We start from the raw sequence: 13,981 nt of genomic DNA, 5'->3' as shown, positions 1-13,981 counted from the left end.
CCCCAGTGAAAGCCATTACTATAGTTCTAATTTTTTTTTCTTGATTTGATAAAGCAAGAATTTAGCTTAAAGAGCAGTTTTTAAACTTGTGTATTGAAATTCTAAGTGATAGCATATTTAAAATGTTGCATTCTAACAGTTTGTGCATTGAAAAATCAATTGATTGTGCTTCCAAGAAAATAATATATGCAATGGCAAAATGTTCCCAAAATAATTGCCAAATTAATAATAACGCACAAAATATCAGATTAAAATTCACGCTTTACAATGAAAGAGACAAGGGAAATGGAAGTAGCTGGAATATTGAAGCTTAAAAACACATGTGATTTCAAACGACAATTAGCAAAGATTTCAAGCTGTGAGTTAACAGAAGGGGATCATTGCAGGGATCCACTTCAGAGAATTGTGCAGATTGATTTGTGGTCCACCAGTTGTAAATCCTTTGATTTCAATATGATTAGCTTGATTATTTGATTGTGGACATGTGTAATTACTGCTATGAAGAACCAACAAATACTAAATTAACAGAAATTTCACTAACAAGACATTGTGAATGTGAACGTAAATGGGCTGGAACTCTCTGGGAGGTTGCCTGCAGCTCAGTGACTTTGTGAAGGATTTTCTCCCTGCATTCCAGCAATGAACTCCTCATTGGGAGCAGCAGGTGAAGCATGAATACTTCCACAGCACTTAAAATGGGAACCAATGTGAATCAGAGGCAGTGGTTGCAGGAATAACAAATCTATTCATTTCCAATAGATGGAAGCAGGTGCCTACCTTGGACCCTCACATTAGGTGATTAAAAATAATTAATTTGACGTAAATGCTTTCAGTATTTTTTATTTTTTTTAATTAATTTACTGATTTGATTTTAACACTTTTGTATGCTTTTTAAAGTTTTAAGGAATATGACAGCCTGGTTGCTTTTCTTTTGCCTATCAATTGCGCACGTAACTGTCTTTGGCAGTGCAGAAGGTACAGTTCTTTCAATTTTCCAAGAAAATTCAGCTATTACACTACACCCATCAAAAATTCATTTCCAGGAGTAGTCATCCAAACCCAATCAACATTCTTGTTGGAAATTTCATCAACTGAGCCTGTCCACCTTCTCAGACAATCTGAGCTTTCAGGCAATAATAAGAAAAGCAATTAAACTACAGGGTTTGAGAAATCTCGTGCATTCAACCCATCATGATTAATCCTATTATACATACAGCCGATTATAAAATGTCTTGCACACTTGATGTCATCCAGGTTCTGAATGTTTCCATATATTGTCAAGGTGATTGGGAACAGGACTCCCCCATGTGGAAGAGCTGGGCAAAAAAGGTTGCCTGGAAATTAATCCTCAAATAGCAACAACAGACAGAATTGACTGTAGAGAATGCATGTTCTGCTCTGCTTCTGAAATTCACTGCCAGCATTTAGGACTAACAACTGAATTTCTCAGCGGGTGATTATAATTCATATACATCTGCTTAGACCTTTCGGAACAATGCCATGATGACTCTCATGAGAAGTACTTTATGTGATCTATGCTCAGTCCAGGATAAATCCCCAACCAGGGTCAGGAATCGCTGCACACAACACATGAGCTCTGGCATCAGTCAGATTGAGAGCTCCCTTAAAATACAGAACTATTATCTAATGTGACCTTAGGCAATTCAAAGCTATTTTCTTCTTCCACCTCCTCTTTTGCAAATATTAAATAGATGGATAACGTTAGCCATCCAAAGCTCATTTACAATGGACCAAGCTGCATGATAGATTAAATTACTGACACAAATAATTATGTGAGGCACCAACAGACAAGGCACATTACTAAAGCTTTGAAATTCTCACATGACTATATGTGCACCTCAGCATTAAATTTTAACATAATCCAATTAATGCTTGTGCATCGCTAAAGAGTTAGTCTGGTTCTTCCATACAAATGGAACAACTGTCCATTCACAGTGACATGCGCAAGAGGTTTGCTGATGATATGGGTCCTGAGTGTGGGGTTGAAGACTGCTTCAGCCTTAAGTAAAGACCAGACTAGGAGTCTGAGGTTTCCATCACTCTCAAGGTAGGATGACTTTTCCCCTCATGTTCTGAAGCCTCATGACCTCCCTCCCCAATCTCTCCCATTTTCAGTAATCCTCTTTCTACTTTCCCAAATATTACCTTCCAATAATCTGTGCCACTCCAAATCTGCTGTCCAACATACACTCAGTGGCCACTTTATTAGGTACCTCTTGTGCCTAATAAAGTAGTCACTGAGTGTAAGTTTGTGGTCTTCTGCTGCTGTAGCCCATCTACTTCACGATTCAACGTGCTGTGCACTCAGAGATGCTCTTCTGCATACTACTGTTGTAATGCATGGTGGCTTGGTGTGGCCTCCTGTATATTGGTGAGACCCAACGTAGATTGGGAGACTGCTTCATCGAGCACCTACACTCTGTCCACCAGAAAGCACAGGATCTCCCAGTGGCCACCCATTTTAACTCTATTCCCCATTCTGACATGTCAGTCCATGGTCTCCTCTACTGCCGCAATGAGGCCACACTCAAACTGAAGGAGCAACACCTTTTATTCCATCTGGGTAGCCTCCAACTTGATGGCATGAACATGAATTTCTTGAACTTCCAGTAATGCTCCCACACTTTGCCATTCTCCATTGCCATTTCCCTCTCTCACTTTATCTCCTTACCTACCCATCACCTTCCTCTAGTGCTCCTCCCCCTTTTCTTTCTTCCACGGCCTTCTCCTATCAATTCTCCTATCAGATTCCCCCTTCCCCAGCCCTGTATCTCTTGCACCAATCAACTTCCCAACTATTTACTTCACCTCTTTACCCCCTCCCGGTTTCACCTATCACCTTGTATTTCTTCCTTCCCTCCCCCAACTTCTTCCTGTGACTCATCTTTTTTCCTGCAGTCCTGGTGAAGGGTCTTGGCCTGAAATGTTGACAGTTTACTCTTTTCCACTGATGTTGCCTGGCCTGCTGAGCTCTTCCAGCATTTTGTGGGTGTTGATCGAATACTTGCCTTTTGCTCTTCTGCCTCATGGTCTTCTCCCTGTAGGGTTAGCCTAAATTTTCTGTTTAATTTAACTTGCCTACTTGTAATATTATGATCATATCTTACTAGTTTGACTGCATTATGAACCTGTCACTGGCCCAGGTCTGTGTACTCTAAATTTTGCTTTTACCACTCTCCTGTTAAGATTTGCAGAATTTCTTGGCATTGTAGCTATAGACCTGATTTATCCCAGCTCCAGTACTGTCTTCTGTTCTGGCATGCACATGTATATTTGTAACACTTAAATTCATCAATTAGAGCTGACATGGAAATTGTGCCTCTGCCAGATCTTAAGTGCAGAGGGCAGAGTAGCTGAATTTAGCTTGTTGTCAGGTTCACAGCTGAAAATTGGGTATTACCTAGCACTGTAAAAATCAGAAACACACAACCATCTGTCCCATCTCCTTGAATGAACTACTCATGAAGTCCCATCTCCTGCACTTTGCCCATAGCACAAGACACAATGTAAATGGACAGAGCTGGAAGCCACCTTGTGAGAAAAGGTTACTCAAGATGTGTCTGGTATGGCTACAAACACTGATTTGTTATCATTAATATGTGACCTTTGTGCTTGTGTTTCTTTATGACAATATGCACTCTGACATATCAGTGTAATGCATATACAGTCCATGACTCCATTCTACAAAAGGCCTTGTTTCTTTCCCAGCAGCAGAGGAAGCATGGAGTGTTTTAGTTACAAGGAGAAATGGAAGAAGCTGGATCCATCTTCCCTGGAGCCCAGCAGGCTAAGTGGGGACAACCTTCAGGCTCTTGATCAAAAGAGAATCATTATATTCATTCTATTCCTGCTGTTCCCTCAACCGATGGTCTCACTTTACGGATTCTTTATCTTATTATTTCATCCTCTTGCTATCTATTGCTATTTATTTATATTTGCATTTGCACAGTTAGCTGTTCATTGATCCTGTTTACAGTAACTGTTCTATGGATTTGCTAAGTATGCCCAGAGGGAAAAATAATTTCAGAATTGTATGTCGTGACTTGCATGCACTCTGATAATTAACTTTACTTTGAACTTTGACATTATTGAGGTATATAAGATTGAAGGGTATGAACAGGGTAGACTGTGGGATATTTCCTCCCTCATCATAGGGGAATAAAACTAGAAAACACTGAATTATAACAAAGGACAAGTGATTTAGAGGGGATTTGAAGAGGAATTTTTTTTCACTCAGAGAGTAATGAGTACCTGGATTACACTACTGGAAGAGAGTGGTGTAAGAAGAATTGCTGACAGTACTGAGCAGTTTAAAACAAGCCCTTTAGTCGCCCAGGCACATAAAGCTGAAGGCCAAGTATATGGGATTAACGCAGGGTGGGGGTGGGGGTGGGGTTTGGCGCTGTTCAGCATGGTTGTGGTGGGTTGATACGGATGTACTGCATGACTCAATGAACAGCAGATTACCCAACAGAAGGAGCAATGAGAAGAAGGGGAAAATGGAGGGAGAAGAAATGGTGATGAACTGCATTGTTAACACCACAGCATCTTCTCAGAGAGTGGCAGCAGTGAGGGGTGAACAATATAGATTTGATGATACAAACACATGAGATCCGGCAGATGCTGGAAATCTTGACCGACACACATGAAATGCTGGAGGAACTCAGCAGGTCAGGCAGCATCAATGGAGGGGAATAAATGGCTGTCACTTTGGGCCGAGACACTTCAGTACAAATGACTAGATGGCACTTGTCAAGGGTTGACAACGGGCACCTTAGGGCCTTTTGTAATTTATTCATGAGAATTAGATGTCATTTGAACAGCCAACATTTTACTGTTAATCTGAACTGTGATGGCCATTCAGAGTCAATCAAGTCAGTGGGTCTGGAGTCATTTATGTTCCAGAAGGCATTTTCCTGTTTCTTTGCTGTCTCACCATGATCCACCTGTCAACCTGGTAACCAGCACTGGACCAGTTTGAGACACTGGATCAGAGCCGATAGTTACCTGGGATCAGGTTATTGATCACAGGATCATAGAGCACTGAAATAAGCCTTTGGCCTACCTTGTCCATGCCAAGTGTGATGCCTAATTGTTCTAAGCCTATTTGCCTGCATTAGGCCTTTACTCCTGTCCTATCCAAGTGCCTATAAATGCTGGAATTGTATCCGTCTCTACCAACTCATCTGGCAGCTGGCTGTTTGTTCCAAATAAACACCACTCTCTGCGTGAAAACTTAATCCTCAGATTCCCTTAAATTTCTCCCCTCTCACCATAAACCTGTGCCCTCTAGTTCTGGACCCCACTGCCCCGGGAAAAAGACACTGACTGTCCTCAATTTTTGAGCAGAGAAATGCTGTCTGTGAACAGACTGCTGATCTCCATGGACTGAGAGATGCTACACATGAAAAGCCCGCTTTAGTCCATCAATAGAGAGGTCCTACACAGAGCTGATGGTCCTGCATAACTAGAGAGATGGCATGCCTGAACAAATTGCTCTTTTAATGAAGAATGATGTGGAATACGTGAACTAATTTTCCTCTTTGCAGGGAAAGCCAAATATTCCCCAGCCTCATCACAGTCCCTCTTCCACTTACGCACCTCTTCAACGTGAGCAGAGCCCTGCTCTCTTGGTGCAGAGAGCTGATCATGAGGAGAGCAGTGAAGACAGCAGGGTCTAGATGCCTGTCAGCTGGCTCAGCTCCAGATCTGGAGGTTGCACTGATGGTCATACGGTGTACGTGCCAGCAGATTGTTGCACGATCATCCTCCCAGTGACTGAGAGATAGCCGGGTGTGCAGGACCATAACAGTTTGTTTACTCTCTCCACCCTCCCAAATAAGCGAGTAATACAACTACCTCTACAGCTTCCCATTGACGCACTCATCGTGACCTAGGAAGAAGCTCCTGGCAATCATTCAGCAGCCACTTAGCGGACCACTTGACGTAGTGATGGAACATCAGAACTCACCTCCAAGGTGATTGAAGGGGAAGGCACCAAGGTGTTTAACTTGAAAGACAAATATTTCCGGCGAGCCATTTCTTGATTACATATTCTCATAGATAACTTTCAGTAGTTACTGTCCTTGCCCTTGGTTTTATTTGCAACACGTGGCACTCATCAATAGGTGGAAAGAAGAGAGGGATATTCCTCAAGTAATTAAGATCACCTCACTCCAGTGCAACCTTGGCGGGGAATTTGTTGCCATATAATTCAGGAAGTAAATGACTTTGACCTTGAATGTCAATTCAATTCCTCTCAAAGCTCTTCATTCCTGCTTGATGCACTCTTCAATGATTCATTACGGCACTCTCCGAAGGAGGAAGCCTATGAGAGGCTGAAGGTATGAGCACAGTTGCATGGTGACAGAAATGCTGCTTGTTCTCAACATGCAGGATTAAAAGCTACATGATAAGGACGTGATAAATTGGTAGGTAGAAGTGATGCTGTCAACGGCACAGCATGGGAATATAGTATGAACAGAGTGAAAAGTCATCATTCTTCCACAGGGAACTCATCGATACTTATCCATCATTTTAAAATTTAGCTTTATTTGTCATGTGTACATTGACACGTGTCATTAGTGCTGACAACCAACGCAGCCTACAAGTGTCATCACACTTCTTGCACCAACACAGCGTGCCCACAATTCACTAAGCGCAACTTGTAAGTCTTTGGACTGTGGGAGGAAGCCAGGGCACCTAGAGGACACCTATGCAGTCAAGGGATGAATGTACAAACTCCTTACAGACAGCGGCAGCAATTGAACCCTAGTTGCCATACTGTAAAGCGTTACGTTAATCACTATACTACCTCCATCACCATCATCATTATGTGCTGTGTCATATGACATGGGCACGTGGCCAAGTGGTTAAGGCATTCGACTAGCGACCTGGAGGTCATGAGCTCGAGCCCCAGCCGAGGCAGCATGTTGTGTCCTTGAGCAAGGCACTTAACCACACAGTGTTCTGCAACGTCACTGGTGCCAAGCTGTATCAGCCCTTGCCCTTCCCTTGGACAACATCGGTGTCACGGAGAGGGGAGACTTGCAGCATGGGCAACTGCCGGTCTTCCATACAACCTTGCCCAGGCCTGCGCCCTGGAGAGTGAAGACTTTCCAGGCGCAGATCCATGGTCTCGCAAAACTAACGGATGCCTTAGTATGACATGAGCGATCATGGTCTTGACCATGATTGTTCTTGCAAATTTTTCTACAGTGGTTTGCCATTGCCTTCTTCTGGGCAGTGTCTTTACAAGACAGGTGATCCCAGCCATTATCAATACTCTTCAGAGATTGTCTGCCTGGCGTCAGCGGTCGCATAAGCAGGACTTGTGATGTGCAGCAGCTACTCATATGATCATTCACCGCCTGCTCCCATGCATTCATGTGACCCTGGTCAGGGGAGGTTAAGCCGGTTCTATGCTTTGCCCAAAGGTGAGCTGCTGGCTAGCAGAGAAAAGAAGCGTCTTACACCTCCTTTGGTCGAGACGTATCTCCACCCAACCACCCAGAATATCCACCATCAACAGTGATCAGCAGACCAAAAGGTGATGTTAACATGAGCAGAGTGGAACTCATCTGAGGGAAGCATGTTTAGTGCAGAGCTCAAAATGCTTCAAATCAATGTGCTATTCACCAGGAAATACAAAAAGTGTGGCTAAGTTTATAAGTAAAAGGAACAGAGCTTAACTCCTTCATGCATTGTAAGCAGTGCAATTAAACCTATGAAGCTGCACATGAGAGAATTTAATGCATCATGTGGATTCTCTCAGTTGAGTGGAGAGGTTCACTTAATTTGCAAGAACACTTTCTGATCAGGGAAAATGTTCGTGAGATTCTTCCCTCTGTACATAATTCCTTTATGATGTATGTGGGGAATTATTCCTTCCTTTGGAAGGCTCATGAAGATCATGATGTCATGCTGGAATTCTACCATCAGAGCAATTAATATCTTCCTGGTCTATGATGTGCTTTATGATCCTCATGCTAAGGGTCTCCAGACTGCTCTTCCTTGGATACTTGCTGTTATCTCCTTTTGGCCAGGTTACGAAGCCTGCAGGACATCACAGTGAAGTCTCCACAATAGTTAGGTGTGTCCTCCCAGACTGAAGAACATCTCATATTCATAAGTCCAACAACAGTTATGACTGTTCCATGTCTGTTCTACCAACACTGCTCTGGATTGAGTGAAAGCAAACACTGCTAAAAACCATAGCAAGTGTGGACTCCTTCAAGATGGGAAAATCACATGGGCTCCTAGCAAACATATAGAACTGTGCAAAAGTTTCAGGCACAGAAATATAGCTAGGGTGCCTAAGACTTTTGCACAGTACTGCAAGTTCAATTTACTGCTTGCAATTTACAACTTATATTAAGAACTGTAGATTGGTTCTTGCTTGAATTAATATCTGCTATATTCACATTAGATTAGGTTAGATTCAACTTCATTGTCATTGTGCCGAGTACAGATACAAAGCCAATGAAATGCATTTAGCATCTGACCAGAAATGCAAAGAATAGTGTCATTTACAAAATAACTGCGAATTACTCCAGAATGCTCCCTAACAGCGAGCATAAAAGGCACCAAGCTCATCAGGGAGCAAACCTCGTTGCCCCTTATTGTACTGTGCAAAAGTCTTAGACACCCTTACTACATATACAGTACGTGCCTAAGACTTTTGCACAGTACAGTCCTTCATAAAATTCTCCTCATGCGCATCAATGACCTGCATTTTTAGGAAGCACAAACTCTTTCAGTAGGTGAAGGGATCTAGGTTACTCAGGGGAATCTTTGATGAGACCAGACGATCGTGGCCTAAACCTTTGGCAAGCTTCAGTACATGAGATACTGCTGGCTTTTTACTTCTCTAAAACTGCAGAGAGTAATAAACTGAGATGTTTGTCAGAGATCAGCAATAGCCACCTGAAATGATCCAGAAGCCAAGAAGGTCAGGGTTGCTGACATATTAACCTCAAAAGAGCACAGTCTAGGTCATGGAGTAAGACTTAAGTTCACCCTGCTGAATCACAGATTACTGAAGCCTTTGTAATTCTGTGAACACGTTCAAGGTTTAAAGTTCAAAGTTCAAAATACATTTATTATCAAAGAACGTATAAATTATATAACCTTGAGATTCGTTGGCTTACAGGCAGCTACAAAACAAGAAACCTGAAAGAACCTCATTTTAAAAAAGACCAACACCCAATGCATAGAGAGAGAAAAAAACACACAGACTGTGCAAACAATAAAAGCAAGCAACAGCGTTCAGAATGAAATGGAGTCCATTGACACGAAGCCCAGAGCAGCTGGAGCAGGCCCATAGGCTCAGCTTGAGTTCATCACACAGCGGGGCAAATCACCGCAAATCTCACAGACGTGAGGCCCGGGCACCTGGAGCAGTCTCACATCCTCAACATTGGAAGTCCATGTACAATCTCCTGTTTCTAAATGCTCTGTGAATGGGCCTTATGTGTGCCTCCAATCCCATTGCTCCCAATCCTCTCTGATAGTCCCATCCCGAGAGTGAAGTACACATCTCACGAATGATTTCAAGTCTGAAAACTGTACTATTTTGCCCGTTCACAGTCCTGGCTTCCTAAAGAAATTACTCTATCTTCTTCAGTGCTATCTAACTACATTCATCACATTAGCAGGTAGAGATAGCAAAGTAAGAGGAACAGCTTAGGAAATAACAAACCTTCAGCAGACATCCTACCCTGCAAAAACTCATTTCAGGGAGGTAGCACCACCAATTTGCGGGAGACTTCCGGGAGAAGTGGGATGTCTGCAATAAAGTAGTTCCTTAGCAGCTAGCCAGCTAGAGTTTAAATAACGTTAGCTATGCTAATGAACGAATGACACCTGTTAAACTCACCTCAACATGTCTTTTACAGTCTTAACCCACCATGGGCAATAGAAAAGTCACTGTTGCAAACAGTGCAGCGAGCAACACTGTCATTATTTTTGACCCCTATTAGGCAGGGGTACTCTTTAGTGTAGTCTGGGGTGACGTACGTTTTTTTTTGGAACACTCTGCCACTCTGACTTTTTTTGGAACTCTCTCGCTCTTGCTCTTTCTCTATCGCGTGCGCTCTCTCGCTTGTGATCGCTCTCACTCGCGCTTGCCTTCTCGCTCTCTCTCACGCACGCGCGCTCTCTCTCTCTCTCGTGGTTGCTCTCTCTCACACTTGCTTTCTCGCTCTTACTCTCTCTCTCTCTCTCGCGCTTGCTTTCTCACTCTCACTCTCTCTCGCACTCTCTCTGTCGCGCTTGCTTTCTCGCTCTCACTCTCTCTCGCTCTCTCTCTCGTGGTTGCTCTCACTCGCGCTCGCTCTCTCACGCTTGCTTTCTTTTTCTTACGCTCACTCTCTCGCTCTCTCACACTCGCTCTCAAAAAAATCAATTTCCGGGACATTGTATGTAATTTGCGGGCAGCAGGGAGCCACTATTAATTTGCGGGAGAGGTGGGATGTCTGCTTTAGGACTGATAAAAACTTCTCTGCTGTCCAACAGTTAAAGATCTCATAGTGCTAAACCCACAACGTTGACATTTTTTTTTACTACCATGGAAGAAAATGCCAAGATTTGCCCATTCAACGTTGTTTAAAGAGATTATTGATCAATCCTTGAGCATTGCAATAAGAAACATTCTCAAGTTTAAAGGAATTATATACACTGCAACGCAATCAAAGAAGGTAGGTAATCTAATATAAGCACAGTTGTCAGTTCCACTGCACAGTTGGTTACTGATGGAAAATAGCAGGCGTTAGATTTTACCTATTCTGAAGGAGAAACATTAGCAACAACAGGATCTTCTTTGGTGTTTATTTGCCAGCTTTCAAGCCTAATTTTATTTTATGAAACAGGTAAAACTGGTGTATAGTGCTTATAATACTTATGATAAAATGGCAATGTGCATGGTGTAATTTTAATGTAAAATAATGCTTGTGATTATCTTACCTTCCATCTCTGTCCCAGTCATATACTTCCACTTTAATAGTTCTGAAAACAACATTTAAAAACGATATATATTTATAATCACCTTGAATTATCAGTAAATTCATGTCATCTAGCAAAAACTATTCTTATTCGCATAATATTTATGAATGAACTATTAACTATGCACAGAAAGTGATATAAAGAACATGTCAAAAGAACAATGTAAAGTTTAGTACCACAGTACATCGAGGAATTTAAAGAAAGTTGTAAGATGTGATTATCCAATCAGGAGGGCAAGCTGAATGCTGTAGCTATCACTGAAAAGCTAAGGCACTGAGATAACTTACTGTCACATCAAATAATTATTTAAAAATATCACTTCTCTGAATAATAAGCATGAAAGTGAATGGTCACTCATGCTGTGAGTATAATAATGGCAGCTGCAGGTGCTTATTCCAATGTAAGTGTTTGAGAGGTTATAGAACAAGGTGAGATGGGTGGGGCAGCAGGCTGCATAATGATACAATCGTCCACATGTCATTTACTCTTTGATATTGGAGCCCACAATTGCAAACATCTTCTCATGACTGGGCTTGGAAATGGTCCCTCCTGTTTATTAATCCAGCGCTAATTGTAGAGGGGAAAAAAATTCGCCCTGTAGGAGAATGAAGTAGATGAACAGCTACAATTGTCTGAAGTGTCAAAGAGTTTTGGAGGAGCTACAAATGTGAGAGCGTGGTGATGCTTGTGGCAGCAGTTGTAGCTATATTCACCAACTTTCACCACAGTAATGATCTCACTTTAATACTAGTATACAGATACTTTATCCTGAAAACCATCCCTCCACTCCACCCAGCAAAGATATGACAGGCCAAACAATCTCCTTATGTGTCATAAACCTTCTATGATCCAGGGTTCTATCAGCAGTGGCTGAGAAGATGGTTTCAAGTGGTCTTTGCATTGGTCAGCTACCTCTGAAGGACTTGCATTGTCAGTGGTTTATTTCAACATGGTGCAACAATCATGAAATTATTCAAGTTTAAAGACAGGAATTGGGGAGATCAATGGGATTTCAGCATAGGCATGTGTGTATTTACACACACACACACACACGAGCAGTGGGCATGAAGTTCACGCACTGATGGCACTGATGGTACTGAGACAAACAGGTTTAATTCCTCAGATGGTATCACATTAATAATCATTTCTATGGCTGCATAATTACTGGGCCAAATCACAAGGATCCCAGTACTGAGCTCGAGTTGCATCCTCTAAGGCCAGTAGCAGAGAGTACAGTGAAAGGGATGTGATTGAGCGGAAGTGTAGCAATAACCAAAACTGGAGAGTTTACTGTGCATTTGCAGGAACACTGCTGCCCCTTTGAGTCTTACATTCAATTAAACATTTTTAAAGACTAACCATTCTTGATTCTAAGCTACATAAGTCCCTTTTAATCTCCTTATAGACTTGGATTTCCTGAATGTACCCCACATGCACTCTGACATTCTCATGACAAATAAATATTACAGAGACAGGAAACGCCCATGGATTGAGAAACATTAAGTCAGTACTAACAAGGTCAGTAACCTGCATATTAGCTTGGTTTCTCTCTTCGACGTGCTTCCTGAGCTGTGAGTATCTCAAAGATGAGTGTTTTGTTTTGGTTCTTGCAATATTGCAGGGAGGTGCTCAGATGCTAGCTTACTGACCTACACTCATGAATTATGGGCCAATGCAATACCCTCAGTGACCACTTTATTGGGTACCCCTATACACCTGCTCGGAAAAGCCAATCATGTGGGAGCAACTCAATGCATTAAAGCATGCAGACATGGTCAGACCAAACATCACAATAGGGAAGAAATCTGACCTAGGTGATAATGACCATGGAGTAATTGTTTGTGCAGGACAGGGTGCTTTAATCTCAGAGCTCCTGGGATTTTCATGCACAACCGTCTCTAGAGTTTACAGAGAATGGTGTGAAAAATAAAAATAAAGTTCAGTGGGCGAGAATGCTTTGTTAACGAGAGAGGTGAAAAGAGAATGGCCGGACTGGTTCAAGCTGACAGGAGGGCAACAGTAACTCAAATAATTACATGTTACAATGGTGTACAAAAGAGCATCTCTGAACGCATGACACGTCGAACCTTGAAGTGGATGGGCTACAGCAGCAAAAGACAATGAACATACATACAGTGGCCACTTTATTAGGTACAAAAGTAATCTACACTTCAGCTTGGTTTTCCTCTTCGATATGTTGGTGAGCTGTGAGCATCTCAAACACTTGTGATTCATTTTGGTTCTTGCAATATTGCAGGGACACTAGTTTATTGACTTTCATACACCAGGGGTTTAAAGCCATTTTTTACTGAAGAATCCTGGACAAATGCAATATATCAATCATTTTATGAATGCCACCATCAAAATGAAGGTGCAGACATCAGTTTCTAGTGCCCTATAGATTGATGTATGGGGTATCCAGGGAGGAGTAGCTGGTCACGTCCATTCCAGGACAGCTCTCGTAGCTTTGGTCTCCACTGGACATCATCTCTCACCTGTGGCTCCAAGTAGCTGTCTGCGTGTGACAGTGGCCACACCCCGGTACACTGCTTCGACAGGTAGGCTAAACCAAGTGAGGGTAGCTGGTGGCCTCACACCCCGGTGTGACAGGGACATGCCTAGAGTGCAAAGTCAGCTCTGGCAGACAGGGTGGACAGGATCTACAGAGAGATCCAACGGCCAGGAAGGTGTTACTGTAACACTCCGTGGAGAGTGAAGGGCGTGACAAGGCACAGAAGATGTCATGGACATCCACTGCAACCAAGGAAGACCCCAATTTGTGACATTTGTTCACACCACTGGGCCCAGACTTCTGAGGTTGAGACAATGTAATTGCCCCAGTGTAATGGCTTTTCTACTTTAAAAACTCCCACGCGGGTTTCCTGTCATATTCGGACATGATGGACAATCACCACCAGACTGATGTATGTGTTTGGGTTTCAAGACCACATTGTCAATG

The 13,981-nt window shown here is 42.6% G+C and overlaps 1 protein-coding gene across 1 annotated transcript in view; it reads right to left on the bottom strand.

Moving 5' to 3' along the window:
• Positions 1-13,981, bottom strand: part of LOC140186828 (copine-8) — a 338,594-nt gene that overhangs the window by 107,375 nt on the left and 217,238 nt on the right. Inside the window, exon 10 of the mRNA XM_072241442.1 lies at positions 10,984-11,025. Coding sequence (XP_072097543.1) covers positions 10,984-11,025 — 42 coding nt within the window. The remainder of the gene's footprint in view (positions 1-10,983; positions 11,026-13,981) is intronic.

The sequence above is a fragment of the Mobula birostris genome, chromosome 23, assembly GCF_030028105.1.
Source record: "Mobula birostris isolate sMobBir1 chromosome 23, sMobBir1.hap1, whole genome shotgun sequence".
Classification (NCBI taxonomy): Eukaryota; Metazoa; Chordata; class Chondrichthyes; order Myliobatiformes; family Myliobatidae; genus Mobula; species Mobula birostris.
Note: the sequence above shows the minus strand (reverse complement) of the source record. Positions and strands in the feature narration are given on the sequence as shown.